General features: G+C 38.0%; 1 protein-coding gene across 1 annotated transcript in view; it reads left to right on the top strand.

Moving 5' to 3' along the window:
* Nucleotides 1–316: 316 nt before the first annotated feature.
* The window catches only part of TSBP1 (testis expressed basic protein 1), an 85578-nt gene continuing 58123 nt past the window's right edge, over nucleotides 317–27771 (top strand). Inside the window, exons 1-13 of the mRNA XM_060190809.1 lie at nucleotides 317–513; nucleotides 726–812; nucleotides 2013–2045; nucleotides 3377–3409; nucleotides 6988–7020; nucleotides 7107–7136; nucleotides 7225–7245; nucleotides 14383–14403; nucleotides 15794–15814; nucleotides 20136–20162; nucleotides 22552–22578; nucleotides 24797–24835; nucleotides 27395–27415. Of these exons, the coding sequence (XP_060046792.1) occupies nucleotides 501–513; nucleotides 726–812; nucleotides 2013–2045; nucleotides 3377–3409; nucleotides 6988–7020; nucleotides 7107–7136; nucleotides 7225–7245; nucleotides 14383–14403; nucleotides 15794–15814; nucleotides 20136–20162; nucleotides 22552–22578; nucleotides 24797–24835; nucleotides 27395–27415 (406 nt within the window). The 5' untranslated portion in view covers nucleotides 317–500. The remainder of the gene's footprint in view (nucleotides 514–725; nucleotides 813–2012; nucleotides 2046–3376; nucleotides 3410–6987; nucleotides 7021–7106; nucleotides 7137–7224; nucleotides 7246–14382; nucleotides 14404–15793; nucleotides 15815–20135; nucleotides 20163–22551; nucleotides 22579–24796; nucleotides 24836–27394; nucleotides 27416–27771) is intronic.

The following is a 27771-nucleotide window of genomic DNA, read 5'->3' as shown; positions in this document are numbered from 1 at the left end:
TAAGTAAATATAGGAGGTATTCCCTTTAATCATCACTTGACTGCCTATTCAGTAGGATGTTTTCTTAGAGCTGTAAAGACAAATGAAATGCAATAAATGACTTTCAAAAAACTCTCTGAAATTTTAAGTTATGCCAGAGCCCAGACAGAGAAAGCTCCCTTCCAATAGCTTAGATTTTTTTGATGCTCCAAAGAATTCTGAGATTTTTTCCAGCCTCTTGATCTTCCTCTTCCTTTCTTTTTGCCTCTCTAAAGTTCTAGCCCTTTGTTGTGATACAGATTCCGGAACCTTCATTGGCCACTCTCCTGTAGTCTGCTTAGGTCTGACCAACCTGAGCCACAAATTTCTCTGTGACCCTCTTAGCTTATCTACAAGGGATTTCCCACATCCAAGTTAATACAATTCAGAGCCAATGAATTTAAGGTGTTCATTTTGTCTTCTTTTACCTCTGACAAAGAAATGCAACTGACACAGAACCAATTGAAGATAACAACTAGAAAATGGCAGTCTTGGGTATGCACTGACTCCCTTTCCAAGATCTACTTGAAACTACTGACCCAAATGTCTTTTCTGTGTAGAGATAAGGATAAAGGAAGAAAGGTGTTAAGATTGTAGAAAACAGAGTAGAGTTTATCTAGTGAAAACAGTAAAAGATGACCAGGAATTGTCTCTGATAAAATGACCTGGTCTAAGTAATAAGAACTACAGGTGAATTTTCATTTCAGGAATAACTTTGGCTGTCATCCTGATCCTTCTGGGACTTGCGATTTTGGCTATTTTGTTAACAAGATGGACAAGACGAAGGCAAAACGGTATGTAACAATGAGTCAAAATTGAGTTTTTCTGAAAGTGATAGCGTGAGGAATCCCAAGATTCAGCTTAAATTTGTTTCTATCAGATAATTTTTGCCAATATTATGACAATTTCCATTTCATAAATTGAATACTCTCTTCTAACCTACTAGAGAATTCTACTTGCACTTTTAAATGTTCCAAGTTTATATTACCAAAATGTCAGTCACAACAAAATCATACATATATATATATATATATACATATACAATGATAAAAAGGTACAAAGAAATAAAATTTAAGTAATCAATTTTTAATTTAGTAAATAACTGCTGTTAATTTTTCTGATATAAAAACAGGCATGGGAATGGGGGTAGATAGCATAACTGTTATGCAAACAGACTCTCCTGCCAGAGGCTCCAAAGTCCTAGGTTCAATCCTCCATACCATCATAAGCCACTGCTGAGCAGTGCTCTGGTAAAAAAAAAAAAAAAAATGGAAGAATACATTAGATGTGACAATAATCACAAAAATAAAAATTAAACTGTCACATTAGAATTAGAAAATTATCTGGATAATAAGGTAAACTACCTGACAGAGGAAATGGAAGACAGAAGACATTATGCTAGCAGCATACACTACTAGCTAGTAGTATGTGGAAAAATTTTAAGAATTCTAGTGACTTCATGTAGGGGGAGATGATAAAAAGAAACAACTACAGAGTAGTCTTGTCAATAAAATAAAGATAGGGCTTATAAAAATAATAAGCACTTTTTTATGTTTTATGGAGAGGCAGAGAGAAAGAGAAAAGAGACCCCAGCACTGAAACACCCTTCAGTGTGATGGAGGTTGGGCTCAAACCGATGCTGTGCACATAGGGAACCAGCACACTACTCCAGTGAAGTATTTCACTAGTTTTGCGGTCAATTTTGTGAAGTTTTTCTTTCAGGGTTTTTCTCTTCATTTTCCATGTCATTCTAGTTAATTTCATCTCCTTCTTATTTCTCTTCTACAACAGCTAGCAGTCCCCAAAGATAAAGTAAAATGGGCACATGGTTAAAACAGGAGTGGTTGTAGACAGTGAAAAGGTGGGAACCAGAAATGTATCAGATTGAGAGGGACAACTCTGAATAAGGTATCAGAGTTTAGGCTGAGGACAGCTGCAATGAGAAAGAAAATAACTCTTAATATGAAAATAAGTTTTGCTTAATTCTTCCACAGAAATTGATGTCTCAAGATACAGTTCAGAACAAAGTAAGTACTTATAGCCATTTAAAAATATATAGTAAACATTTTTATAATTCCCATATATAATGGACTAAATTTTTCTATCTTGTTTACTGTTATGTCTCCAGAACCTTCCACAGTATCTGCTTCCATAAATTGTACATCTAAGTTACTGGGAGAAATCCACCAAGAGTTATCATTCAACACTGAATATCAGCCTGGAGTTAGGCATAATAAGTAGCGAGAAGGCCTGCATGACTATTCTAAGGCTCCCTTCGGATGCCTCCATATTAGGAGTAGCAATAGTAACACCAAGCCATGGTAATAGCAGATTCATCAGACACTGAAGTAGAAGTTCTAAACCTGCTAGTAATTAGGGTTTCATTAAAAGGTTTGAGTATAAAATTTTAATATAGCCAAGAACAATGAAAGGGGGAAAAAAACCTAAAGTGATTATAATTGAGTAGACAAACTTCAGGATGTAAGGAGGTAAAGGTGATTTCTACATAAAGCACCAATAAATGAGATAAAGCTGCCAACAAAGAAAAAAAAAAGGAGAGAGAGAGAATAGGATAAAGGGGCAAGGGAGATAGCAAAATGGTTATGCAGACAGACTCTCATGCCTGAGGCTCCAAAGTCCCAGGTTCAATCCCTGCACCACCATAAGCCAGAGCTGAGCAGTGCTCTGGTGCCTCTCTCTCTCTCTCTCTCTCTCTCTCTCTCTCTCTCTCCTCTTTTTCTCTCTCTCTGTATCTCTCTCAAAATAAAATAAATAAAATATTTTTTAAAAGGAAAGAAAGAAAAAGGAGAAAGAAAAAATCCCAAAGTAAGGGGGAAAAAGAGCTAGATGTTGGAGTATCAATAAGGAAAAGCAACTTTGAGACCACTTCCAATTACTACTGAGCCTGGCTAATATGAAACTGGGTGACTGACATGGCCACTTACAACATCTGCTCTTTTTTTTAATATAAATATTTTATTTATTGGATAGAGACAGAGAGAATTTGAGAAAGAAAGGGGGGGAGGATTAAGCGCACATAGCGCAAAGCAGCAAGGACCGGTGTAAGGAAAGGGGAGATAGGGAAGAGACAAAAAGAAACACCTGCAACCCTGCTTCACCAACAGGTGGGGACAGGGGACTTAAACCCGGGTCCTTGTGCGTTGTAATGTGAGCACTCAGCAGGGCTGACCCCTCAGCTTCTGCTCTTATTGTCTATTCATAGCCCCTAGTTTCTGAACAGTAGATTCATTTGTACCACTATTTACTATTGGGGTGTGCATATCTATAGTAGCTCTGAGTCTTAAATATGGTCCCAATAACTTTCAAGGCAAAAATATCTCTTCTCTGTTTCCTCCAGGCGCTGGTCTTCTGGACTATGAGGATGGTAGAGGTAAATTTATTAAACAAGTAAACAATGGAGAAAGTTTTCTTCAGAGAACAATGTTCTTTTTTTTTTTTTTCTTTTGCATCAGGGTTATTATTAGGGCTTGGTACCAGCACTATGAATTCAACACTCATGGTGGCCATTTTTTCCTTTTTTTTTTTTTTGTTCTTTCTTTCTATGTTACTGGATAGTTACTGAGAGAAATTGAGAGAGGAGAGGGAAGGAAAGAGAGAGAGAGAGATCTGCAGACCTGCCTCACTGCTCTCGAAGTATTCCCTCCCTGCAGGTGGGGAGCAGAGGCTGGAACTTGAGTCCTTGTGCATGGGAATATGTGCATTTTACCTACAAAAGTGCACCACTACCCAATCCCAGAACAAAATTCTTTATATAGATAGATATAGATAGATAGATTTATTTTCCCTTTTGTTGCCCTTTTTATTGTTGTTATTGTTGTTGTTGTTGATGTAGTCATTGGATAGGACAGAGAAATGGAGAGAGGAGGGGAAGACAGAGAGGAGGACAGAAACATAGACACCTGCAGACCTGCTTCACTGCCTGTGAAGCGACTCCCTTGCAGGTGGGGATCCAGGGGCTCCAATAGGGATCCCTATGTCTAAGAAAATTCTTTAGAGAACCCTTGAACATGATTTGTTAGGTTAGTGCATTTTTTTCTATTATAAAATTCAGCTGTCAATCCATCTTTCCATGTGTATATGTTTTCCTCAGAAAAGGCAAGTATGCCCTTTTCTAGGAATATTAAAGTAATTTTTCCAACTCCATTTATCAAAATCTGGAAAAGACTGAGATCTTTAAACAACATCCTAGATATGAGGATAAATGTCTATTGCGTTTGGTTTTTATGATGATTAAATTGAATAGTCTATCAAAATATACATTGGAAACTATAACAGTGTAATAGTAAACATAACTTATTATCCCCATTTTAAAAGACTAAATCAGTGCTAATAAATGTTGATTATTATCCAAATTTATCTAGAAAAGGAAAAAATTCTTTGGCTATACCTCAGGTCAAATCTTCACAGTAGCTCCATATAAGAGATCCGTAACTCCCTGCTAGTAGCTCCAAGACCAGTGTTATGGAATAGTTTAATTCTGTGTTTGAATTTCTCATTTTAAATGATAATCAGCTCTGAGACCATTATTATAATTTTCAGTTTTGAACTGAAGGAAATACTGTTTTCAGAGCTTCTCCAGGCCTGTCTCCCAGTAATCTCTGAGCACACTGAAACCATCCTAGAGAAATCTATTGCACTATAACTACCATTCTTTGATAGTGTGCTTCTTTGGCATGAGCTTGGCCCAGATCTGAATCTGGCCCTCACTAAGTTGAAGGAAGCTTAGGTACTTTTGTCTCTTTTAGAACTTCAAGCATGAAGGTCTTATGCATAACCATTATGCATCTCCCTGGCCATATAAATTATATCTTAGCTGACAAACATTTTATAAATAAATTCATACATACGCTAAAGCAATGTTGCCTAATTGTATTAAATCACTGTAAGCTTTGTTCTTGTGTTATCAATTAAGCTTTTTTGTTGTTGTTGTTACTGCACTTACGAGGTTGCCTATCTCTAATTTCAATTAAAAAAAATTTCAAAAAAAAAAAAAGAACAAAGCACTTGGTGCACTTAATCCACTGCACTACTACTGCCTGACATTTTATCCTCATATCTAGGATGTTTAAAGATCTCAGTCTTTTCCAGATCTTGATAAATGGAGTTGGAAAAATTACTTTAATATTCCTAGAAAAGGGCATACTTGCCTTTTCTGAGGAAAACATATACACATGGAAAGATGGATTGACAGCTGAATTTTATAATAGAAAAAGATGCACTAACCTAACAAATCATGTTCAAGGGTTCTCTAAAGAATTTTCTTAGACATAGGGATCCCTATTGGAGCCCCTGGATCCCCACTTGCAGGGGAGTCGCTTCGCAGGCATTGAAGCAGGTCTGCAGGTGTCTATGTTTCTGTCCTCCTCTCTGTCTTCCCCTCCTCTCTCCATTTCTCTGTCCTATCCAATGACGACATCAACAACAACAACAATAAAAAGGGCAACAAAAGGAAAAATAAATCTATCTATCTATCTATCTATCTATCTATCTATCTATCTGGATTGAAGACCCCACCAATGTGTCCTGGAGCTCAGCTTCCCCAGAGACACACCTTATTAGGGAAAGATAGAGGCAGACTGGGAGTATGGACCAGCCAGTCAACGCCCATGTTCAGCGGGGAAGCAATTACAGAAGCCAGACCTTCTACCTTCTGCAACCCTCAACGACCCTGGGTCCATCCTCCCAGAGGGCTAGAGAATGGGAAAGCTATCATGGGAGGGGGTGGGTTATGGAGATTGGGTGGTGGGAATTGTGTGGAGTTGTACCCCTCCTACCTTATGTTTTTGTTCATTAATCCTTTCTTAAATAAAAAATTTTAAAAAAAAGAACAAATTCAATAATGAATCAGATTTGGTGTATTGCACCAAAGTAAAGGACTCTTGGGTGGAAAGTAGGGTTCAGGTCCTGGAAAATGATGTCAGTGGACCTAGAGGGGGTTCAATTATTATGTGGCAAACTGAGAAATGTTATGCATATACAAACTACTCTATTTTGTTCTGTTACTGTATTTTATTGTTGGCTGTAACCATTAATCCCTTCAATTAAAAAAAAATAATGAATCAAATTTGAGCCACTGAGTTCAATCTTCATATTCCTCATAATAACACCACTTGGTTTAAGACCAAAAACATCATTTCATATTGAATTTTAATATTCATTATTATTGATAGATTTACACTCTAGCTCTCAAATTGGGTTTTATGGTCTGACTTGAATCAAAAATAATGATAGGAGAAAGAGAAAGAACCAGCCATCCCTCTGGTATATCTGCTGCCTGGAGATTGAACTCAGGACCTCATGGTTGAGAGTCCAATGCTTTATCCACTGTGTCACCTCCCAGACCTGCCAATGCCCATGTTCAGTGAAGAAGCAGATGCTTCTAGAAGCCAGACCTTCCACCTTCTGCACCCCATAATGATCCTGGGTCCATGTTCCCAGAAGGATAAAGAATAGGAAAGCTTCCAAAGGGGGGGGGACTCTGATGGTGGGAATTGTGTGGAATTGTACCCCTCTTATGCTCTGGTCTTCTCGATCATTATAAAATCAATATAATAATAATGATGATGATAATGCTTATTTGAAATAAAGCACTCAGAAATCTTATATCTAAGGAGATTCCCAAATATATTTCACACACACACACACACACACACACACACACACACACACACACACACACATATCGCTGAGTTGAGAAAAGAAAGAGGCGGTAACTTGGTTCATATTACACACTTAGACTTGGTCTATTCCTCTTCTTACCTTTCTGATTTGTCATGATAAATAGGAATGGTGAGCAGCAGATCATGGCATCCCTTCCTTTTCTGAGTGAAATACAAGACTATGGGGACTCTAGGAAAGTAGCAAGATGTCTTAGCAGTTGGATTTAGAGTAATGATAAGACTTGTCTATATATAAGCTGTTGGTAAAATTATTTTTTTTTCCCAGAAGATTTTTCCTCTCAAAGATCTAAACGAGGAAGAGGTAAACAGATTTTTTACCTAGTAAATAAATAATGCAGATATAATTGTCAAAGTAGAAACTCACCGTGCTTTCACCTTTTCTTTTAGGATTCCGACATTCATATTCAACAGAAAGTGGTAAATAAATTAGATGCTGTATTTCTGAGAAGTACAGAGTTCTCCTTATGAAAAATTAAGGCTCTTATATTTTTTTCTAATCCTCTAGATCTTTCATATGATGACCAAGGTAAGTCTGTTGAGAAATTGTGGGAGAATGAAAGCCTACCCAGGGGAAAAAGACAAGAAATCAAAGTAGTGTATAGACCTTTCTTAGAGTGCTTAACTCGCATGTTGAGACTCCAGAATCTAACCCTGAATCCTGCATCTAGCCACATACACCAGAATGATGCTCTGTTTCTCTCTCTCTCTCTCCCTCTCTCTCTCTCTCTCTCTCTCTCTCCTCTTCTCTTCTCTTCTTTCTCCTGCGTCTCCTCTCTTCTGTCTCCCTCTCACATCAAAGTTTCTATCTCAAATGAAATTTCTTTAAAAAAATAAAAAATATACTGGACTGGGGAAACAACATAATGATTATACAAAAGACACTTATGCCTGAGGCTCTGAAGTCCCAGGTTCAACCCTCAGTGCCACTATAAGCCAGCGCTGAGCAGTGCTCTGGTAAAATATATAAATAAATAAATAAATAAATAAATATTCAGAAAGGTTCACCTTCACAATAGGAGGTATCTTTTCAACACTGCTATTCATTAACTCTTTTTCACCTCAGTTAACAAGGCAAACTGAATATTCAAGAGAAATCAAACATTTCTACTCTCAAATACTAGTCAGACTGTGCTTTTCTTAATGTAAATGCTAATCAGTGGAGGAATACTATATGTCAGAGCTCAACATGAAAAAAAGGAGGAGAACCAGGAGGTAGCGCAGTGGGTTAAGTGCACGTAGCGAAAAAAAGGAGGAATATTTACTATTTAAGGATTTCCTTAAATTTCATCACACTAGAGCATAACCTAGTCTTTGAGATTTCAAAAGTACAAAAAAAAAGTGCTGCTAATGTCTTCTACTGTTAATTACATCTCATGTTTGCTGGGGAGGGGATGTTAAGTAACAGTTAATCATAAGAAAAACACATTTAACCAAGACAAGAAGTTATCTGAATATAAGAAATTTAAAAACACACAGATAAGGGAGTCAGGTGGTAGCACACGTGGCATGAAGCTCAAGGACTCATGCAAGGATCCCAGTTGGAATCCTAGGCTCCCCACCTGCAGGGGAGTCGCTTCACAATCGGTGAAGCAGGTCTGCAGGTGTCTATTTTTCTCTGTCCCTCTCTGTCTTCCCCTCCTCTCTCCATTTCTCTCTATCCTATCCAACAACAACGGCATCAATAACAACAATAATGACAACAACAATAAAAACAAGGGCAACAAAAGGGAAAATAAATAAAATACATGAAAAAAACACAGATAAGTAAAATTAAGCTGCACACAAAGAAAAGAAGGTAATTAGCATATGATTAGCACTGGCTATGTACTAGTCACTGCTAGATAATTTATTTTGCTTTATTTTCAAAAGACAGAGAAATTGAGAGGGCATGGGGAGATAGGGTGAGAGGAAGAGGGACATCTGCAGTACTGCTTCACTGATTGTGAAGCTTCCCCCCTGCAAGGTGGGAGAGGGCCTTAACCTGAGTTAACATGAGCACATGGTAACATGTATACTCTGCTAGGTGTGCCACCGCCTAGTCCTTGCAGTTTTCATTTTATTCAGTATTTACAAGCAATCCTCTCAGGGGCAAAGAGGATGAACTACCCAAACAATCCCCTTTCTAAGCCATCTTCTAGCCTACAGGTTGCTTCCATGCAAATAAGAGAATGCTCTTTCCTCCACACCCTGCACTAGGGGCCACTGTTAGGGATCTCAGACCCTTTGTGTAGTGAACCACCTATATAACCATAATCCTTTGATTCAAAAGTCAATTTAAGAGGAAGTTCACTCTTACTATGTCCAAAACTGTAACTACTACTAGTCCCTTCTTCACAGAGATGCTGGCACCTGTATTCACTCAGGTCATCTACACTGGATCATCGGTAATTCCTTTCCCTCACACTCTCCATCAGTTATGCCAGAAAATCACATCAGCGATACTTTCAAATTGTATCCCACACCAGACCACTTTTCACCACCCAGACTTTTCTAGTCTAAACACCATCTCTGGCCCTGACTACTTCAATTACTTTGCTTCTACTCTTGTCCTTATAAAGCCTATTATTTCTTTTTTTTATTTTATATATTTTTAATATTTAAAAATTATTTATTCCCTTTGGTTGCCCGTGTTGTTTTATTGTTGTAGTAATTATTGTTATTGTTGTTGGATAGGACAGAGAAAAATGGAGAGAGGAGGGGAAGACAAGAGAGGGGGAGAGAAAGACAGACACCTGCAGACCTGCTTCACCCTCTGTGAAGCAACTCCCCTGCAGGTAGGGAGATGGGGACTCAAACTGGGATCTTTACGCTGGTCCTTGTGCTTTGTACCGCCTGCGCTTAACCCACTGCGCTACGTCCTGTATCCCTATTTCTTATATTTTTATATTACAGAATTCCATGTCGACAAGCATTTGAATCCACACCATTCCCACCACCAGAGTTGTGAATCTTTAGTCTTCCCACTGCAATTCACCACAGTTCCCCTAAAGTTGTAGACATGGGCCAACCATCTTCTCATAAGTCAGGGTGATCCTTAATGAATAGTTCTAAAGTTATAATTAGCTTACTGCACATTTATATCACTAATTTACTGAAGAGGAACTTGTTCTCTCCAAAGATAACCCTAGTGATTTGCCTAAGGTCACAGAATTTACAAGTGAGTTAACCCATATGTAACCTAGAATTGTCTGACTCTGAATTTTAGAGTCATTTGTTCATAATATTTAGCAATAAACTGTCCTTATATTCTTTTCATTTATCAGAGTCATAGGGAGATAAGTTTGTATTGCTTAACCACCTAATCTATAATATTACTTTATTGCAGCATGGGTTGTTAAATTCACCCATAACTAGCGCAAAGTTCCAGAGATAAAACACAAGAAAAGGATCTGGCATGCTAATTGAGGGTCAGAGTACTCGAAATGGAAGTATTAAACTTGAGCCTAGGAGACCTGCTAAGCAAAGTTATGGATCTTCTACTAATCTGAGTGATTTGAGGCAATCACTTAACCCACTGGATCACTATTTTCTCTTACTTATACAGTAAAGCTAATATTTTTACAAAAGCAAGTACAGTAAATGAAGATACTTATAGAAAATTTCAAATGCGGCATATGGAAGTGTTTAGCATCTTTTATATTTTCTGTTTCCAAACAATCCACAGAACCATAAGAGATAAGTAACATAGGGAGTCAGGCGGTAGCGCAGCAGGTTAAGTGCACGTGGCGCAAAGCGCAAGGACCAGGGTAAGGATCCTGGTCCTTGGTTCGAGCCCTGGCTCCCCACCTACGTGGGAGTCGCTTCACAGGTGGTAAAGCAAGTCTGCGGGTGTCTATCTTTCTCTCCCCCTCTCTGTCTTCCCCTTCTCTCTCCATTTCTCTCTCTTCTGTCTTACAATGACAACAACAATAACTGCAACAACAATAAAAAACAAGGGCAACAAAAGGGAAACTAAATAAATAAATATAAAAAAAGAAATGAAAAAAAGGGGAGCCAGGTAGTGGCTGGTTAAGTGCACACACTGCAGTGCACAAGGACCCAAGTTCAAGCCCCTGGTCCCCATCTGCAGGAGGAATGCTTCATGAGTGGTGAAGCAGGGCTGCAGATGTCTCTCTGTCTCTCTCCCTCTCTATATCCCCCTCCCCCTCTCAATTTCTGTCTGTCTCTATCCAATAATAATAAGAAAGATTTTTTAAAAAAAGAAATAAGTAACATTAATGTCAACACAAAGGATTTTTATGTATTTTGGATATAATTCACATCACAAATACAAAAGTGAAATGTTCATTTTCAGAAAAGGAATCTTGGAAAAAATACATACTATCTTCAAATTCTTAGTAGATATTTATACTTTAGTAAAATACAAAAAGATAAAACTATGTAAGTTACTGCTAGGGTATCAGTGGGGATACTTGGCTTCACATATTCACAAAAATAATAGTGATAACATGAATAGTTTTGTCTATTTTGTTTTGTATTTTTCCATAACTTTTATAAGGTTTTATACCTATTTTATAACTATTATACCACTATTATACCTTTTATAAGGTTTTATACCTATTTTATAACTATTATACCACTTAGAAAGCAGGGTTTTAGTCATAAGATACATAACTTAAGCACTCATTACAATTTATCATATTTTGGGGCAGGGGTAGCTAGCATAATGGTTATGCAAAGAGACTGTCTTGCCTGAGGCTCCAAAGTCCTGGGTTCAATCCCTGCTTTAAGTCAAAGCTAGTGCTCTGGAAAAAAAAAATACACAGTTTATCATATTTTCATTGAAACTGAATTCTCAGTCAGTTGAGTTGACATTTATTGTCTTACTCTCAGCTTTATTTCCTAAAAAATATTTTTTTGGAGTAGGGTTAATAGTTTATAGTATATTCTTGAATACATAGACACAACCTCTCATCTTCCCTTGATAGGTGACACAACAGGATCCAATGTCCTTTCATCCTATTCCTTTCTCTCCTTTCCCAAAGTCCTTTGCTTTGATGCAATAATGCCACACCCAGTCCAAGTTTCACCTTTAAATTTTCCCTTACTGACTTTATTTCCTAAATTCTACCTATAAGTGAGATCATTTGATATCAGTCTGTCTCTTTCTGGTTTGTCTCATCCAATATAATACCTTCAAGTTCTTACCAAGATATTACAAAGGAAATGGCCTCATCATTTTTAACAGCTCATATATATCATGACTTTCTTAGCTATTCATCTGTCATTGGCATCTGGCTTTCTTCAAAATTTGAGGCTATTACAAACTGTGCTGCTATGAAGATAGGTGTGCACAGGTCTTTGCAATTAGATGTTTTTGTTTTCCCTGGATATATCCCCAAGAGAGGGATTGCTGGGTCATAAAGTAGGTCCATTTATAATGTGATGAATCTCCAGACTTTTCCATAGAGGCTTGGACCAACTTACATTACTACCTGCAATGTGGGAAGGTCCTTTTTTCCAGCAGGTGGTGTGTTTGTCTTTTCTGGTGTATGACATTCTCACAGATATAAAGCGGTATCTCATTGTGGCTTTTTTTTTTGCAGGTTTTAAAACTTTTTGTTAGCATATTTTAAAAATTGTGCATTCCAATAATTAAAATCATTGAACAAAAAAATGGCACTCTGATGTAACTGCATTTTATAGCCTGCAGGCCACCTTAGACCAACTGGATTTTGACTCTAGATTTCACATGGTCTCCCACTCAGCTTCCTCCTCCACCAACATGCAAGTTCTCTCCCTTCCCTGCCAGCCAAGGGGTGGGAGAGGTAGGCTCGGCCATCGTTGTCAATAGTTCTTGGGTGTGAAAAGGGGCAGCACAGTCATTTAAACTTGATCCAACCTCTTTGCATCTTACAAAGTTAAACAGCTAAAACTAAAATAAGGCAATGCTTGTGGAATGTACAGTGTGCATATTGGGGACACCTGCCTCATTATGGTTCATCGGCTTGCTTCTCCTGTTCAGTCGTTTCTTTTGAAGGCAGGGGGGTTTTCTCTTGCGTTTCTGTCTTCTTCAATTTTGACTTAGCGAATTTCTCAATCTCAGCCTTATCGGGTTTGTCAGACACGGTTGCGGAAGAGAGCAGAGCTGATGCAAGAGCGAATCTGAGAAGTTGAACTGTGCCGGTGCAGCTGCTGAGTGTCTCATTGTTGCTTTTATTCTCATTTCCCTGATCATCAGTGACTTTTTTTTCATAAGTCAGTTGTCCCTTTGTTAGAGAAGATTCTGTTCTTGTCATTCTCCCATTTTTAGTGGGGTTGTTTGTCCTTTTATTATTGAATTTGATCAGCAAACGCTAGAAGAAGAAGAATTGAATTTGATGAGGTTTTTTTTTTTTGTGCATTTTGGTTATCAGATCTCTGTCTGATGTGTACTACATAAAGATTGTCTCCCACTCTGAGGGGAGGTCTTTTTATTACAGTAGAGATTCCTCTTGCCATGCAGAAGCTTTTCAGTTTGATTTGGTCCCATTAGTTTATTTTTACTTTTGTTTTCCTTGCAATTGGATTTGACTCAGCAAAGATGTAACAAGAACTTTCATGTAATTCACCTCATCAACAATTGGAAATCTGGGGGGTCAGATGGTAGTACACATGTTACCTTTCTCAAGAACCCAGGTTTAAGCCCATACTTGCCACCTGCGGGGGAGAGGCTTCATGAGTAGTAAATGAAGGGGGGGGGTAGTAAAAATAGCTGCCAACAGCAAACTGATAAGTGCTGGCACAGAGCCCCCAAACCACGATTATCTCAATAGATGCAGAGAAAGCCTTCAATAAAATCCAACATCCCTTTACTATTAAAACATTTAAAATGATGGAGCTAGATGGAAAATTCCTTAAACTAACTGAATCTGTATCAGTCCTATAGTCAATATCATATGCAATGGCAGAAAAAATTGAGTTTTCCCTCTGTGGTCAGATACAAGAGGGCTGTCCATGTAATCTTGGACCACACACCACATTTCAGTATACACAAAAATATACTGAAAATGGATCAAAGATTTAGATGTTAAGCCAGAAACTTTCAAATACTTAGAGGAAAGCAAAGGCAGAACTCTCTTCCATATAAGTTTTTAATATGTTTTTATGAGACATGAAAATGAGAGACATAAACCATATTAACAACTCAGTTCTGGCATGTATCAGTGCCGGGGACTGAGCCAGCCTGGGACCTCTGCTATACCAGCCTTGTGCTCTAACACTGAGCTATCTTTTGATCCTTCACCTATATACTAGATTCTATTCTTCCAATTTTCCATATATTCATTGTTTCTTCTTATTACAAATATTTACCTTTCTCAACTTCTGACTTTCACTTTTGTTTTTTGTTGTTGTTGCTTTTTTTTTCTTTTAGATAGAAACAGAGAGAAATTGAGAGAGGAAGGGAGATAGAGAGAGGGAAAGAGACACCATGCAGCCCTGCTTCACCACTTGCAAAGCTTTCCCCCTGCAGGTGGGGACCAGGCTCAAACCCAGGTCATTGCACATTGTATGTAGTGTGTGCACTTAACCAGATGTGCCACCAACCTACCCCTTGTTTTTATTTATTTTTGCCTCTGTAGATAGGTAAGTATTTTGATTAGGTAATCTTCTATAACGATACCAAAAAGTACAAGCACTGAAAATCTAAACTGATGTTTCTTTTTTATTTTCTCATTTTTAGAGGGATCCAAAGAATATTATAGTAAGTATGCCCTTGTTTCTCAACAACAGTTTGTCCCCCTTCGCTAATATTTTCCTACACTTTAAGTGCTTTGAGGGAAAAGAAAACACTCCAAATGGATAGTAAACAATAAATAAAGTCTCAGTTCAGGCTAAGGATGAGGAACTAATAGCTAACAAGCTTCCAAATTGGGAATTAAGCAAAACAATTATAATAATAATAAAATTTTTAAAAATAATGAAAGTGATGGGGTTAAAGGAGAAAAGACAAGAGGCAGGGTGAGAAATGTAAACAAAGAAAAATGTATGTCAAGGAGTCAGGCAATAGTGCAGCGGGTTAAACGCATGTGGCACAAATCACAAGGACCAACATAACAAAGCCAGTTGGAGCCTCGAGCCTCCGACTCCCCACCTGCAGGGGAGTCGCTTCACAAGCGGTGAAGCAGGTTTGCAGGTGTCTTTCTCTCCTCTTCTCTGTCTTCCCTTCCTCCCTCCATTTCTTTCTGTCCTATCCAACAATGATGACATCAATAATAACAACAATAATAACTACAATAATAAAACAAGGGCAACAAAAGGGAATAAATAAATATTAAAAAAAAAGAAAAATGTATGCCAGAAAGTTTTATGGAGGGGGGGTTAGATAGCAAAATGATTATGCTAAGAGACTCTCATGGCTGAGGCTCTGAAGTCCCATGTTCAGTTTCCCATACCACCATAAGCCAGAGCTGATCAGTGCTCTGGTTAAAAAAAAAAAAAAAAAAAAAGTTTATAGGAATAATATCCTAAAAAATGAAAAGATACTATAGAACTTTTTTTTCTTTTTGTCTCCATGGTTATCACTGGGGTTCAGTGCCTGCACTACAAATCCACTGCTCCTGTGACTTCTTTTTTTTTTTTGATACAACAGAGAGAAATTGAGAGAGGAGGGGAAGATAGAGAGGGAGAGAGACAGAGAGGTACCTGCAGACCTGCTTCACTGCTTGCAAAGAGACGCCCGGCAGGTAGGGAGTCAGGATGCTCAAACTGGTATGTTTGTGCGGATCCTTGCACTTAGTATTATGGGCACTTATCCCGGTTCAACACTGCCCAGCCCCCTAGAACTTCTTATAAGATTATAGAGAGACTGAAAGAATGGGAGTTACCCATTTTCACAAACTTAGAACTTATGAAATGGAGAAGACAAAACCATTAAGTTTATTAATCAGGAAATTACTGTGTCATTACCTATTTTACAATCTCCATGATTGTGGTGGGGGGGGATGACTATGCACTAGAAAAACCATTGTTTCTTGAGAATAAAGCAGTAGGACTTGGTTTCTAAGAGGCAACAAATGATTCAAGCTGAATACAAATGTTAGAGATCCAAACATTGTTGATCCACTTTATGTTTCTGTGTATATTTGTTTCAGCATCATCAGCCAACTCTTTAGGTAAGTCTTTTTCTGAGTTTCTTTCAATTCTACTGTAACCTGGTTTGCACAAGTCTTATAGTTTCTATATTTGTGTTTTATTTTCTCTTAATGAAATTTTTAAAGTACAAAAATAAATAGCAACTGCAAATCCACATCTTTGACCTAATAACACATATTTTCTCATATTTCTCAACTGACTGATAATATAGATGCCACCTTCATTTTCATTTTTTGACCTAGTCCTGTTCTGTTCTTATGTCTTAAGTTCTGCCCATAAAGCCTTAAATTATATTAGTATTTCTTAAATTATTCTCATTTAATTCTAAACTCTAATAATTCTTAAAATTTCTTGAATTTCATTTATAAAAAGTCATACCTATAAAAGTTAACCATTTTGTCTTTTTCCTAATTCTTGAAACTTTGTCTTACTTGGTTTGTAGATTTTATTATTTCTCCCAGAGTAGTAATTACAAGCACTGAAGAATGCCTTTTAAGGAATGCTCCCGGTTTCCTTGTTATATGTGATACTTGTTTCTATATGGAAACTCTTCTTAGGTTAAGGAAATGACTCTCCACTATCAGTTTATAACAGATCTTATCAATAATGGGTATTGGATAAGTTTTAGCTAATGGTATCTTTTATTCACATGAAATTATTTCATGATTTTAAAAATTTGTTCATTTTTTCTATTTTTCTTCCTTTTAAGTTTTCTCAAGTAACAGTAGTTTCTAACATCATAGAGTCATCCAATGTACCATATCTCAACATTTGTATATATTACATTGTATTCTTCACCAAAAACTTAACTTCCATACACCACAGTAGAATTCACTATACGCAACCACCTAGACTACCACAGAGTGTTACTAAGGAAGACTATAAAAGTTTGAAGTTTATACACAAAAAAGCTATAGCTCCAACTGCCTGCCACTCTACATTATAATAAATTTTTTTTCAGTTTGCTATCAATGATTTTTCTTTTTATTTTATTTTATTTTATTTTTTTATTTAAGAAAGGATTAACTAACAAAACCATAGGGTAGGAGGGGTACAATTCCACACAATTCCCACCACCCAATCTCCATAACCCACCCCCTCCCCTGATAGCTTTCCCATTCTCTATCCCTCTGGGAGCATGGACCCTGGGTCATTGTGGGTTGCAGAAGGTAGAAGGTCTGGCTTCTGTAATTGCTTCCCCGCTGAACATGGGCGTTGACTGGTCCGTCCATACTCCCAGTCTGCCTCTCTCTTTCCCTAGTAGGGTGTGTCTCTGGGGAAGCAGAGCTCCAGGACGCATTGGTGGGGTCTTCAGTCCAGGGAAGCCTGGCCAGCATCCTGATGACATCTGGAACCTGGTGACTGAAAAGAGAGTTAACATACGAAGCCAAACAAATTGTTGAGCAATCATGGACCCAAAGCTTGGAATAGTGGAGAGGAAGTGTTAGGGGGATACTCACTGCAAACTCTAGTGCACTTCTGCTTTCAGGCATATATTTTGCAGTAGTTTACGGATACGTGTGAACATATGCTCTCTCTCATGGAAATTGGTGTATATCTAGGTTTGGGGACTTTGTTAGAAAGTGAACCACCTGAGATGAAATTAGAGTATACTATGAAAGGAAAGGTCTCACCTGAGTAATGAAGTTGAAGGGTTGTCATTCCACACGTGAAGTCTCTGGACACAGTCTGAAGTGAAGCATGTTGAGGTGGCAATCGTTGCATTGGTTAGGTCGTGATCGGCAGATGCAATATTATTTGATATGGATTGGGAGAGACATACGGGAAAGTGGGCCCTATACAATGGTTCCAGGACTGGGGGAAGTAGAGGCTCCATAGTGGAGATGTGAAGTTCCTGCTGTCTTAGGGTTCAAAAAGATAATGGATAGTTAATGTTATCATCACATTAATTGGTAATTGGGTTAACTTTGAAAAGTCCTTTTGTTAGGGTTTGCTGTACAGTACCCAGTATCTTGTATATAGCTGTGCTATTGGTTGCTTCTGATATACTTGGTCTAGGATTTTGAGAGAGTCTGCATATCAATCACACAGCCTATATATTGAAAAGATTCAGTTTGTGTTTTGAAAAACTTCGAGACATACAATTAATTTTCCCCCTCTCATATTAATTAACTAGTGATTTATATGACTACATTTTACTAGCAGTGTACATAAATACCATTCCCACCACCAAAAAACTGTGACCCATCTCTCCCACCCACTCCCACCCCCCACTGTCCCAGGAAGCTGCAAGTCTACCCCTCACCACAGGGTTTTTACTTTGGTGCCCTACTTACAATTTGGTCAGGTCCTGCTTTTAGTTTCCCTTTCAGATCTTCTTCCTCAACTTCTGTTGATGAGTGGGATCATCCCATACTCATCTTTATCTTTCTGACTTAGCTCACTTAACATAATTCCTTCTAGCTCTGTCCAAGATGGGTCAGAGAAGGTGGGTTCATTGTTCTGGATAGCTGCATAGTATTCCATTGTGTATATATACTATACCACAGCTTTCTCAGCCACTCATCTGTTGTTGGGCACCTGGGTTGCTTCCAGGTTTTAGCTATTATGAATTGTGCTGCTATGAACATAGGAGTACACACCTCTTTTTGGTTGGGTGTTATGGAGTCCTTGGGGTATAACCCCAGGAGAGGAATTACTGGATCATATGGAAGGTCCATGTCTAGCCTTCTGAGAGTTTTCCAGACTGCTCTCCACAGAGGCTGGACCAATTTACATTCCCACCAGCAATGAAAAAGGGTTCCTCTGTCCCCACAACCTCTCCATTATTTGTTGCTGCTGTCCTTTTTGATGTATGCCATTCTTACAGGAGTGAGGTGGTATCTTAGTGTTGTCTTAATTTGCATTTCTCTGACAATCAGTGACCTAGAGCAGTTTTTCATATGTTTGTTAGCCTTTTGGATCTCCTCTGAGGTGAATGTTTTGTTCATATCCTCTGCCCATTTTTGGATGGGGTCATTTGCTTTTTTGGTGCTAAGTTTGCTGAGCTCTTTTTATATTTTGGTGATTAGTTTCTTGTCTGATGGATGGCATGTGAAGATCTTCTCCCATTCTGTGAGGGGTCTCTTTGTTTGTTTCATAGTTTCTTTGGATGTGCAGAAGCTTTTCAATTTGATGTAGTCCCATTGGTTTGTTTCTGCTTTAGTCTTCCTTGCAATTGGGTTTGATTCATCAAAGATGTCCTTGAGGTGTAGGTGGGAAACTGTTTTACCAATGTTTTCCTCTAAGTATTTGATTGTTTCTGGTCTGACATCTAGGTCTTTGATCCATTTGGAGTTGATTTTTGTTTCTGGTGATATAAAGTGGTTCAATTTCATTCTTCTGCATGTTGCAACCCAGTTTTCCCAGCACCATTTATTGAAGAGAGCCTCCTTTTTCCATTTAATCCTTTGGGCCCCCTTATCAAAGGTTAGGTGTCCATAGGTGTGGGGATTTATTTCTGGGCTTTCAATTCTGTTCCACTGGTCTGTGTGCCTATTTTTGTTCCAGTAACATGCTGTTTTGATGATGATGGCTTTATAATATAGTTTAAGGTCTGGAGTGTGATGCCTCCATTTCTGTTTCTTTTCTTCAAGATGGTCTTGGCAATTCTAGGTGTTTTCAGGTTCCAGATAAATGATTGTAGTGTTTGTTCTATTCTCTTAAAGAAGCTTGGTGGAACTTTGATGGGTATTGCATTAAATTTGTATATGGCTCTGGGGAGAATATTCATTTTGATGATATATATTCTTCCAATCCATGAGCATGGGATATCTTTCCATTTCGTGGTATCAGTTTCTATTTCCTTGAGTAGCGACTCATAGTTTTCAGTATACAAGTCTTTCACTTCTTTGGTCAACTTTATTCCTAGGTATTTGATTGATTTTGCTGAAACAGTAAATGGGAGTGATTTCTGGATGTCTTCTTCAGATTTAGTGTTTGCATAAAGAAATGCCACTGATTTTTGTACATTGATTTTGTAGCCTGATACCTTGCTATATTGACTAATAACTACCATATCTCAACATTTGTATATATTACATTGTATTCTTCACCAAAAACTTAACTTCCATACACCACAGTAGAATTCACTATACGCAACCACCTAGACTACCACAGAGTGTTACTAAGGAAGACTATAAAAGTTTGAAGTTTATACCCAAAAAAGCAATAGCTCCAACTGCCTGCCACTCTACATTATAATAAAAAAAATTTTTTAATTAAAAAAGGAATCAGGACGTGACCCAAGCTGTGTTCTTTCCTATAACAGCATCTAAATGTAGTATCACCATATGTTGCCATGGGATATACAAATAATACTCTTGTTCTGTTTTATTTTAGCACTGTCTCAGTCAAGCATTGGTAATGGTAAGTTTCTTTATTTTTAAGTCTGGTTTTTAGCCTCATATAATCAAAAAGGCATTTGTCTAAATTTCTAAGATTTCTCACACTGAAGAAAAGCAGGCTTAAGCTTCACATTTCAAATTTCTCTTGATTCTTTTTTTCACTTTTTGATTTTTTTCAATTTATTATTAATGATGCTTTACAAGATTGTAAGTTTACAGGGTATAGTTTCACAGCAAATGCCCACCACCAAAGTTGTGCTTCCCCACCCTCCAAATTATAACTTCCATAGTTCTCACAAAGTCTCAGTTTGTTTACTTCTGTTTGTTTTCAAGAGTTCATGTGTTTCAGCTCTCTATTTTCTTTTTTCTACATAATCCATACACTTAAATAGTCAGCAGGAAATAGATGAAAGTTCCTAGGGGTTTATCATAATGAAATGTCAGCAGCAAACAGAAACCTGTTATTCTGAGAACACAGAATAAATGAAGAGAACAAGGAGTAAGAAAAGTAAGAATGGAGATACAATATCAAGAATAAATGGTGTAAATGGTGTTTTTCTTAAGAATTTCAAAGCTTTGTATGAGTGAAAGGAAGAGGGGCATCTTCCCTGAAAGTGTCTCCAGATCTGGCTGACACTACTAGATATGTCTAATTCCTTCTCCCTCTGAACCCCTCTGACACTCAGGGTTTTTGGTCACCCCATACCTTGGTTCTAGAATTCCCCACTTCAGCCCCACTCCCCAAAATGTATGATTTTTGAACCAGATAATCACATAAACCTTATTTGTTTTTCCTTTTAGAAGAACAGAGGGGTAAGTGCCTCTTCATTTCCAAATTCTAAATACCCTTGGTGTCTTACAAAGCTTCCTAACTCTCCTTGGCTCTTGTTCTTCATTTTCCCTACCTTCTCTGTCACTTTAGCTTTTTATCTAAAATTAATGAGAATTTCATAAATAAAAAACATAGAGGACCAAAACTGCTCTAATTGGCTATGGTGATTTTGACAAAAACAATGAACAGACACTTTGACTTAGAGAAGAGGAAGAACAAAAGGACTGAGAAAAGGGTAAAGAGTAGGTAGAGGGAGTCGGGCGGTAGTTCAGTGGGTTAAGCACACGTGGCGCAAAGCGTGAATGGACCAGCGTAAGGGTCCCGGTTGGAGCCCCTGGCTCCCCACCTGCAGGGAGTCACTTCACAGGCGGTGAAGCAGGTCTGCAGGTTTCTATCTTTCTCTCTGCCTCTCTGTCTTCCCCTCTCTCCATTTCTCTCTGTCCTACCCAACAACGACAACAATAACAACAACAATAATAACTACAAGGGCAACAAAAGGAATAAATAAGTAAATCAAATAAATACTTTTTAAAAAGAGTAGGTATAGAGGACTAGAAGAAAATTGTAAACTAAGTCATTTTTAGTGAGTTCACATTTACATGTTACAGATGAGAACACTGAAGTTCTAGGACTTTATTTAACTTCAAAGTGCATTTATCAATAGTTAGTAAAAGATAAAACAGATTATAAACACAGGTCTTTGTACATCAACTTCTATGCTTGTCCAACTAACTCAAGATACTATTAAATATATTTAATTTCCAAATTCAAAGTTTATTTTTAATAAAGTGTGTACCTTGGGAATTGTGCATATATAAAATTAATATTTCGATTTTAAATATATAATTGAAAAAGTCAGGGTGAATTAGTTTGTGGGGTTTCTGTGACTGACATAACTGTTGTACTGCTTTGTTTTAAAAAAAAAAAGTCAAAATCATTCTGACACTAATATGCTCCTTTAATTTTGCTTATGACAATAGATGAGTGAAGTTTAAAATTATACATAACTAAAGAACCAAGGGGCTAAGCAGTGGTGCACCCAACAGAACATACAAACTACCATGTATAAGATGGGTTCAAGGCTCCCCACTAGAGTTCTGTTTATTTTCATAAGACTTTGTCTATTCCTTTGTTTTAAACCCTGTAGTATTAGGGATTTGCTAAGTAAAGTCACAGGCAGGAAAGTGGGCTTGGGTGCAAAATAGGATGGGGATTATCAAATTTATAAAATAACAGGCTGGAGACAGAGCAAACCACTTCTTAAACCTGAGACTTCAGGATCCCAGGTCTAATCCCCAACACCACTAAAAACCAGTGGTGACAGTGCTCTGATTAAAAAAAAAAAAAAATTCACATAACAATTTAGCCTTCAACATGTGGCCTTTCTACACTGATTATAGTGGGGCTTCTGTTACTGTGTTACTCTCATTAGAAGCTGCACACTGCAGATCTGGTAACCTATGTGTCTGCTGGGAAATGAATGAGAGAGGGCACAATTTCTGGAAAAAGTTCTTGGGGAATGAGAATTATTTAACTATTAACTCAAGGAATAATTTGAGTATTTCTTATTGTTCTCTAGTTGCCCTTTCTCTCCATGGATCTGTGAGTAAGTTTTCTTCTCATTTCAAAATCTGCTATATGGGGTTCCTATAGTAGACAGAGGACTTTTCCCTGTCTTATCTGCTCCCTGTTTCATCAGATCAGCAGGGCTTGAGTCCTTATTCCCCATCTTCCTTTTCATTATTTCTCTCACCTATATTATCCTCACCAGTCTCCATTTCTCCCTTGCTAAGACGATGGGACATCTCTTGAAGCTTTCATTCAAATTCCATCATATTCTTTTCTGTATCTTTTTTTTCTTTCATTTCTTCTTCTCTTTAAAAAACAGACAGCTGCCATTCTTCTAAATTTTTTAAATTTTTATTTATTGGATAGAGACAGCCAGAAATCAAAGGGGAAAATGGATGATAGAAAGGAAGACAGACAGAGAGACACCTGCAGCCATGCTTCACCACTCACAATGCTTCCCCCTGCAGGTGGGGACCAGGGGTTCAAACCTAGGTCCTTGTGCATTGTAATGTGTACTTAACCAGGTGCGCCACCACCTGGCCCCAATAGGTGTCATTCTTTCATTACATCTGCTTTCCTAAAGGAGGAAAAGTATGCTGTTCACCTTAACTGTGGACTTGGGGAAAAAACATATTCACTTCTGTAATCATAAATATGCATTATATCTCCATAAATTGAAACTTACAAAAAAAAATCACTTTTAAATGAAGTTTGACAAAGTGTTTTAGGAATATAAAGGGTCTCTTGTTTAGAAATTTCAGACTCTGGAGCCAGGCAGCCTGGCTTTGCACTCCAAGTGCCCTATTTCCTGAGTCTCTGAATATAGACAAGTTAATCTCTCACTAACTTTTTTTTAATCAGTTAAGTAACTGATTTTAACAGCCAGCTGAAAATCTAAATAGAATAAAACATGGATTATAAGAGGAATTAGATGGCATTACTAGAGAAAAGAGATTAATTGAAGTGATAATTATAATTTTCAAACAATATTTCAGCACTTAATGAATAATCAACAAGGATAATGGAAGTATGTAAAGAAAAAAGTATTGAAACAGGTAGGTCAGGTGAGCATAGGAGAGAAAGGAATAGAGAGGAAACACTTCAGTGAAAAGCTCTAAAACAGGAAAATAAAAGACCAAAGTAAGTTCTAAAGATCTAAGTCATGATTTCATACATAAATAAAAACCTTTGAAATCTTATTGGAAAGTTTATTTATTTCAGAAGTAAAGTTAAGAACTAGAAGTCAGTTATCTGGTAGAATGTTTGACCATATTCCTGGTCCAGGTTGGAACCCTGGCACCACATAGGACTGTCATAATGGGGGGGGAGGGTCTGGTGCTATGGTGCCTCTCTCACTCTCCTTAAGATAAAAAAAAAATCATCCAGGAGTGCTAGAATCACGCATGTGGGAGGCATTGGCATTGCTACAAATAAATACTAAGCTTTATTATTCACTCATTGAGTGAGTGGCTTATTTAAGGAAACTTGAAATCTTAAACACTGAAACAGGGCTCGAGATTGCTAACAATCTCACTGGCTCTTCAAAGGGCATAAAATACACTGATTAGCATACCAAAAAAAAAAAAACAATGAAATGTTTTAACTGTTCTGACCAGCATTTATAACTTTTCAAATAGTAATAGACAATAAGAGAAAAATAGAGAAATTGGTACAAAAGTAAAATACAACAGAATACCTTAAATGCAGTGGAAACTACTACTTTGCTAGAGAATATCATTACTTTAGGGAGCAGGACGGTGGCGCTGCGGGTTAAGTGCATGTGGTGCGAACGGCAAGAATCCTGGTTCCAGCTCCCCACCTGCAGGGGATCCCCTTCACAGGCGGTGAAGCACGTCTCCTGGTGTCTATCTTTCACTCCCCCTCTGTCTTCCCCGCCTCTTTCCGTTTCTCTCTGCCCTATCCAACAACAACGGCAGCAATAACAACAATAATAATAACAACAATGACGACAATAAACAACAAGGGCAACAAAAGGGGGGGGAAACGTTTTAAAAAAATAACAGAATTTTCAGTTTTCCTATTCATTGTTGCAGCTGGTTTTAAGATGGGAAGTACAATTTCCATTTTAAAGACTGCAAGATTAATGCTCAAAGGCCAGTCATAGAATGAAAAGAAGAGCAAAGCTAATCTTAACTAAGACTGTATCACACACCTGGAGAGAATGGAATTGTCTATTTTATGCTTGCTGAGAGTCTAAATCTAAAGGAGGTCATATTTGTTGATTTTCATCACAGGTGATACAAAAGGCATGAAAGCAACTGCAGAACCTTTAGGTAAGTTTCCCCTATTTCTCAATTCAATTCTTGGTAATTTTTGTTTGTTTTGTTTTTTATAGTAGATTTTTCTTCTATTGAGGACAGGGACAGGGATGAGAAGGCACTTTTTACTGAACAACTAGTTTATTATTTTCCTTTTACATTACCAGTGTGAAGAATTTGAGTCAAATTGTGTAAGCAAAAAGTCATTCACTCCAGCACAGAAAATCAAAGCAGTACTTAAAAAACATTTTTTATTTATTTAATAGAGGAAGAAATCATTAGGGAAGGGGAAAATAAGGAGGGAGAGAGAGAGAGCTGCAGAACTGCTTAACTACTCATGAAACTTTCCATTATAGGTGGAGGCAAGTGGCTTGAACCCTGGTCTTTGTGCTTAGTATCCTACACACTCAACTGGTCATGGCACCAATTGGTCCCCAAAACAGTACTTATTATAGAGAAAGTGAGAGGGCAGAGCAGTGACACACCCAGTTAACCCCACGTAGTATGAAGCGCAAGGACCCAAGCAAGGATCCAGGCTCAAGCCCCCAGCTCCCCAACTAAAGGGACACAGCTTCATAAGCTGTGAAGCAGGTCTGCAGGTATCTATCATTCTCTCCCCCTATCTTCCTCTCCTCTATCAATTTCTTTCTGTCCTATCCTATAAATGGGGGGGGGGGGGATAGCTGCCAGGAGCAGTGGATTTGTAGTGCTGGCACCAAGCCCCAGTGGTAACCCTGAAGGAAAAAAAAGTTATTACTAGTAGCATTCATCATCATTATCACCACTGCGATAGGGGATACAGATTTCCAGTTGTTAGACTGCTAAAAGCAAGATTTTCTCTGTCAGAATGTTCAGACCTGTTGGTGTCCAGAAGCAAACTTTTGTAGGAGATGGTATTTACTTAAAAACAAATAGTTTTTAGGGTGGAGAGATAGCATAAAAGTCAATCCCCCACCATAAACCTGAGTTGAGCAGTGTTCTGGGGACACACACACTTTTCTTGACTTTTTTTCTTGTTGCAGAAATAATCCCCAAAAGCACAAGACTAGAGCCAGTTCTTGGTGAAAGAGAGGAGTTTATTACACCGGTGTATAGGAGACTCCAGATCACTCAGGAAGTTCTCCCTGCACCTTGGAAAAACCCACAATTTTATTGCTGTCCCTCCTCCTGAAAGGAGTGTAAAGAGCAGATTTATTTCACTATTACAAAGTAAGCAGAAACCGAAAAAGGCAATCTTTCACGTAATTGCTATACATGCTTCTTATCTGTGGCCTTGGTATGGCCAGAGAAGGGGAGGCCTAGTGCTTGGTATGTATCAGTCCCTAGATAGCTGGATTCCTCCCTAGTTATCTTTACCTTTAAGCACCTTTGCTGTTTGTTAGCTTAGGAATGTGGATGGGGAGGAGGGGTAGCAACTACAGCCACTGTCTTCATTGCAGGGAGAGCAAGCACAAAGGAAATACAGTCTTAGGCTTTATGTCTCCATATCACAGAGGAAAGACAATTCTCCACCAGGAACATAGATTAAAATGTCTACATGGGGTGAATCCGAAGAGTATGCACTCTGTGTTCACCTGTTTTCCACAACATCCTGATAGCCTCAAGAAGGGGAGGAGGTTTACTTAAGATAAATATATGGCAGAGCAGAGACTTGCTTTTATTTCCCAGCAAGTGTAATAAATGAGGAAGTCAGGGATAGTTGGGGAGAAAGAGGATTTTCTCTTTGATAGTTTTAGGGTCCTGAGTAACTAAATGATTTTCTTTTTTCCTTTCTTTATTTTTTTAAATTATTTATTGGGTAGAGACAGCTAGAAATCTAGAGGGAAGGAGGAGATAGACAACTGCAGCCCTGCTTTACCTCTCTCAAATCTTTCCGCCTACAGGTTGGGGCTAGGGGGCTTGAACCCAGGTCCTTGTGCATTGTAGCATGTGTGTCGAACCAGGTACATCACCACCTGGGCCCAAGTGATGATTTTCTATTTGGCAAATGAAAACTACAAAATCACATACCTTCTTACCTAATTAAAAATAAAATAAAAAATCAAGAGTGAGCGGGTTAAGGCCACATGGTACAAAGTGCAAGGATCCCGGTTCGAGCCCCCGGCTGGCTCCCCACCTGCAGGGGAGTCGCTTCACAGGCAGTGAAGCAGGTCTGCAGGTGTCTATCTTTCTCTCCCCCTCTCTGTCTTCCCCTCCTTTCTCCATTTCTCTGTCTTATCTAACAATGACAACATCAATAACAACAACAATATTACAACAACAATAAAAAACAGCAAGGGCAACAAAAGGGAAAATAAATAAATAAATATTTAAAAATTTTTAAAAATCAAGAGTTAATGCAGTCACTTAACAAAAGTAATGCATTTAAATTAAAAGGGGTTGACAGAGGAAGATAGTAAAAATTAAGAATAAAAAATATAAATGCAAAGAATATGATCTTACCAGAGATGAAGACTTTCCTTCTTACTGACTTCCATGTAAATATGTCATGTAGAAAATGCTTAATCTGAAACTCTCCTAGATGTATACCTTTCAATCTTACTCTCTCCAAATTCACTTGTGTTTGTATTTTAGCAGGCACTGCAGGACCCATAAGTAAGTTCCATTTCATTGCCATTCACCCTGCTTTACTACCCTACTAGAATATGTAAGACTTTTATTCATGAATGTTTTTGTTCTCTCTTATAGAAATTGTCAGTCCTTTTCTCTTTTATTTATTATCCTTGTCTTAATAAAGTAGGTACTCTATCAGAAAGTACTGTTAGTTTAAATATTCTTCAAAGTCAACAGCAAAAGGAAAAGGATTAAGAACAAAAATATTAGCTAAAAAGGTAGGAAGTCACATCACTTAAATGCCAGGGGTGGGGAGTAGACAGCATAATGGTTATGCAAACAGACTCTCTGGTCTGAGGCTATGAAGTCCCAGGTTCAGTCCCAGGGCACCACCACAA

Source organism: Erinaceus europaeus, chromosome 4 (genome assembly GCF_950295315.1).
Source record: "Erinaceus europaeus chromosome 4, mEriEur2.1, whole genome shotgun sequence".
Lineage (NCBI taxonomy): Eukaryota > Metazoa > Chordata > Mammalia > Eulipotyphla > Erinaceidae > Erinaceus > Erinaceus europaeus.
Note: the sequence above shows the minus strand (reverse complement) of the source record. Positions and strands in the feature narration are given on the sequence as shown.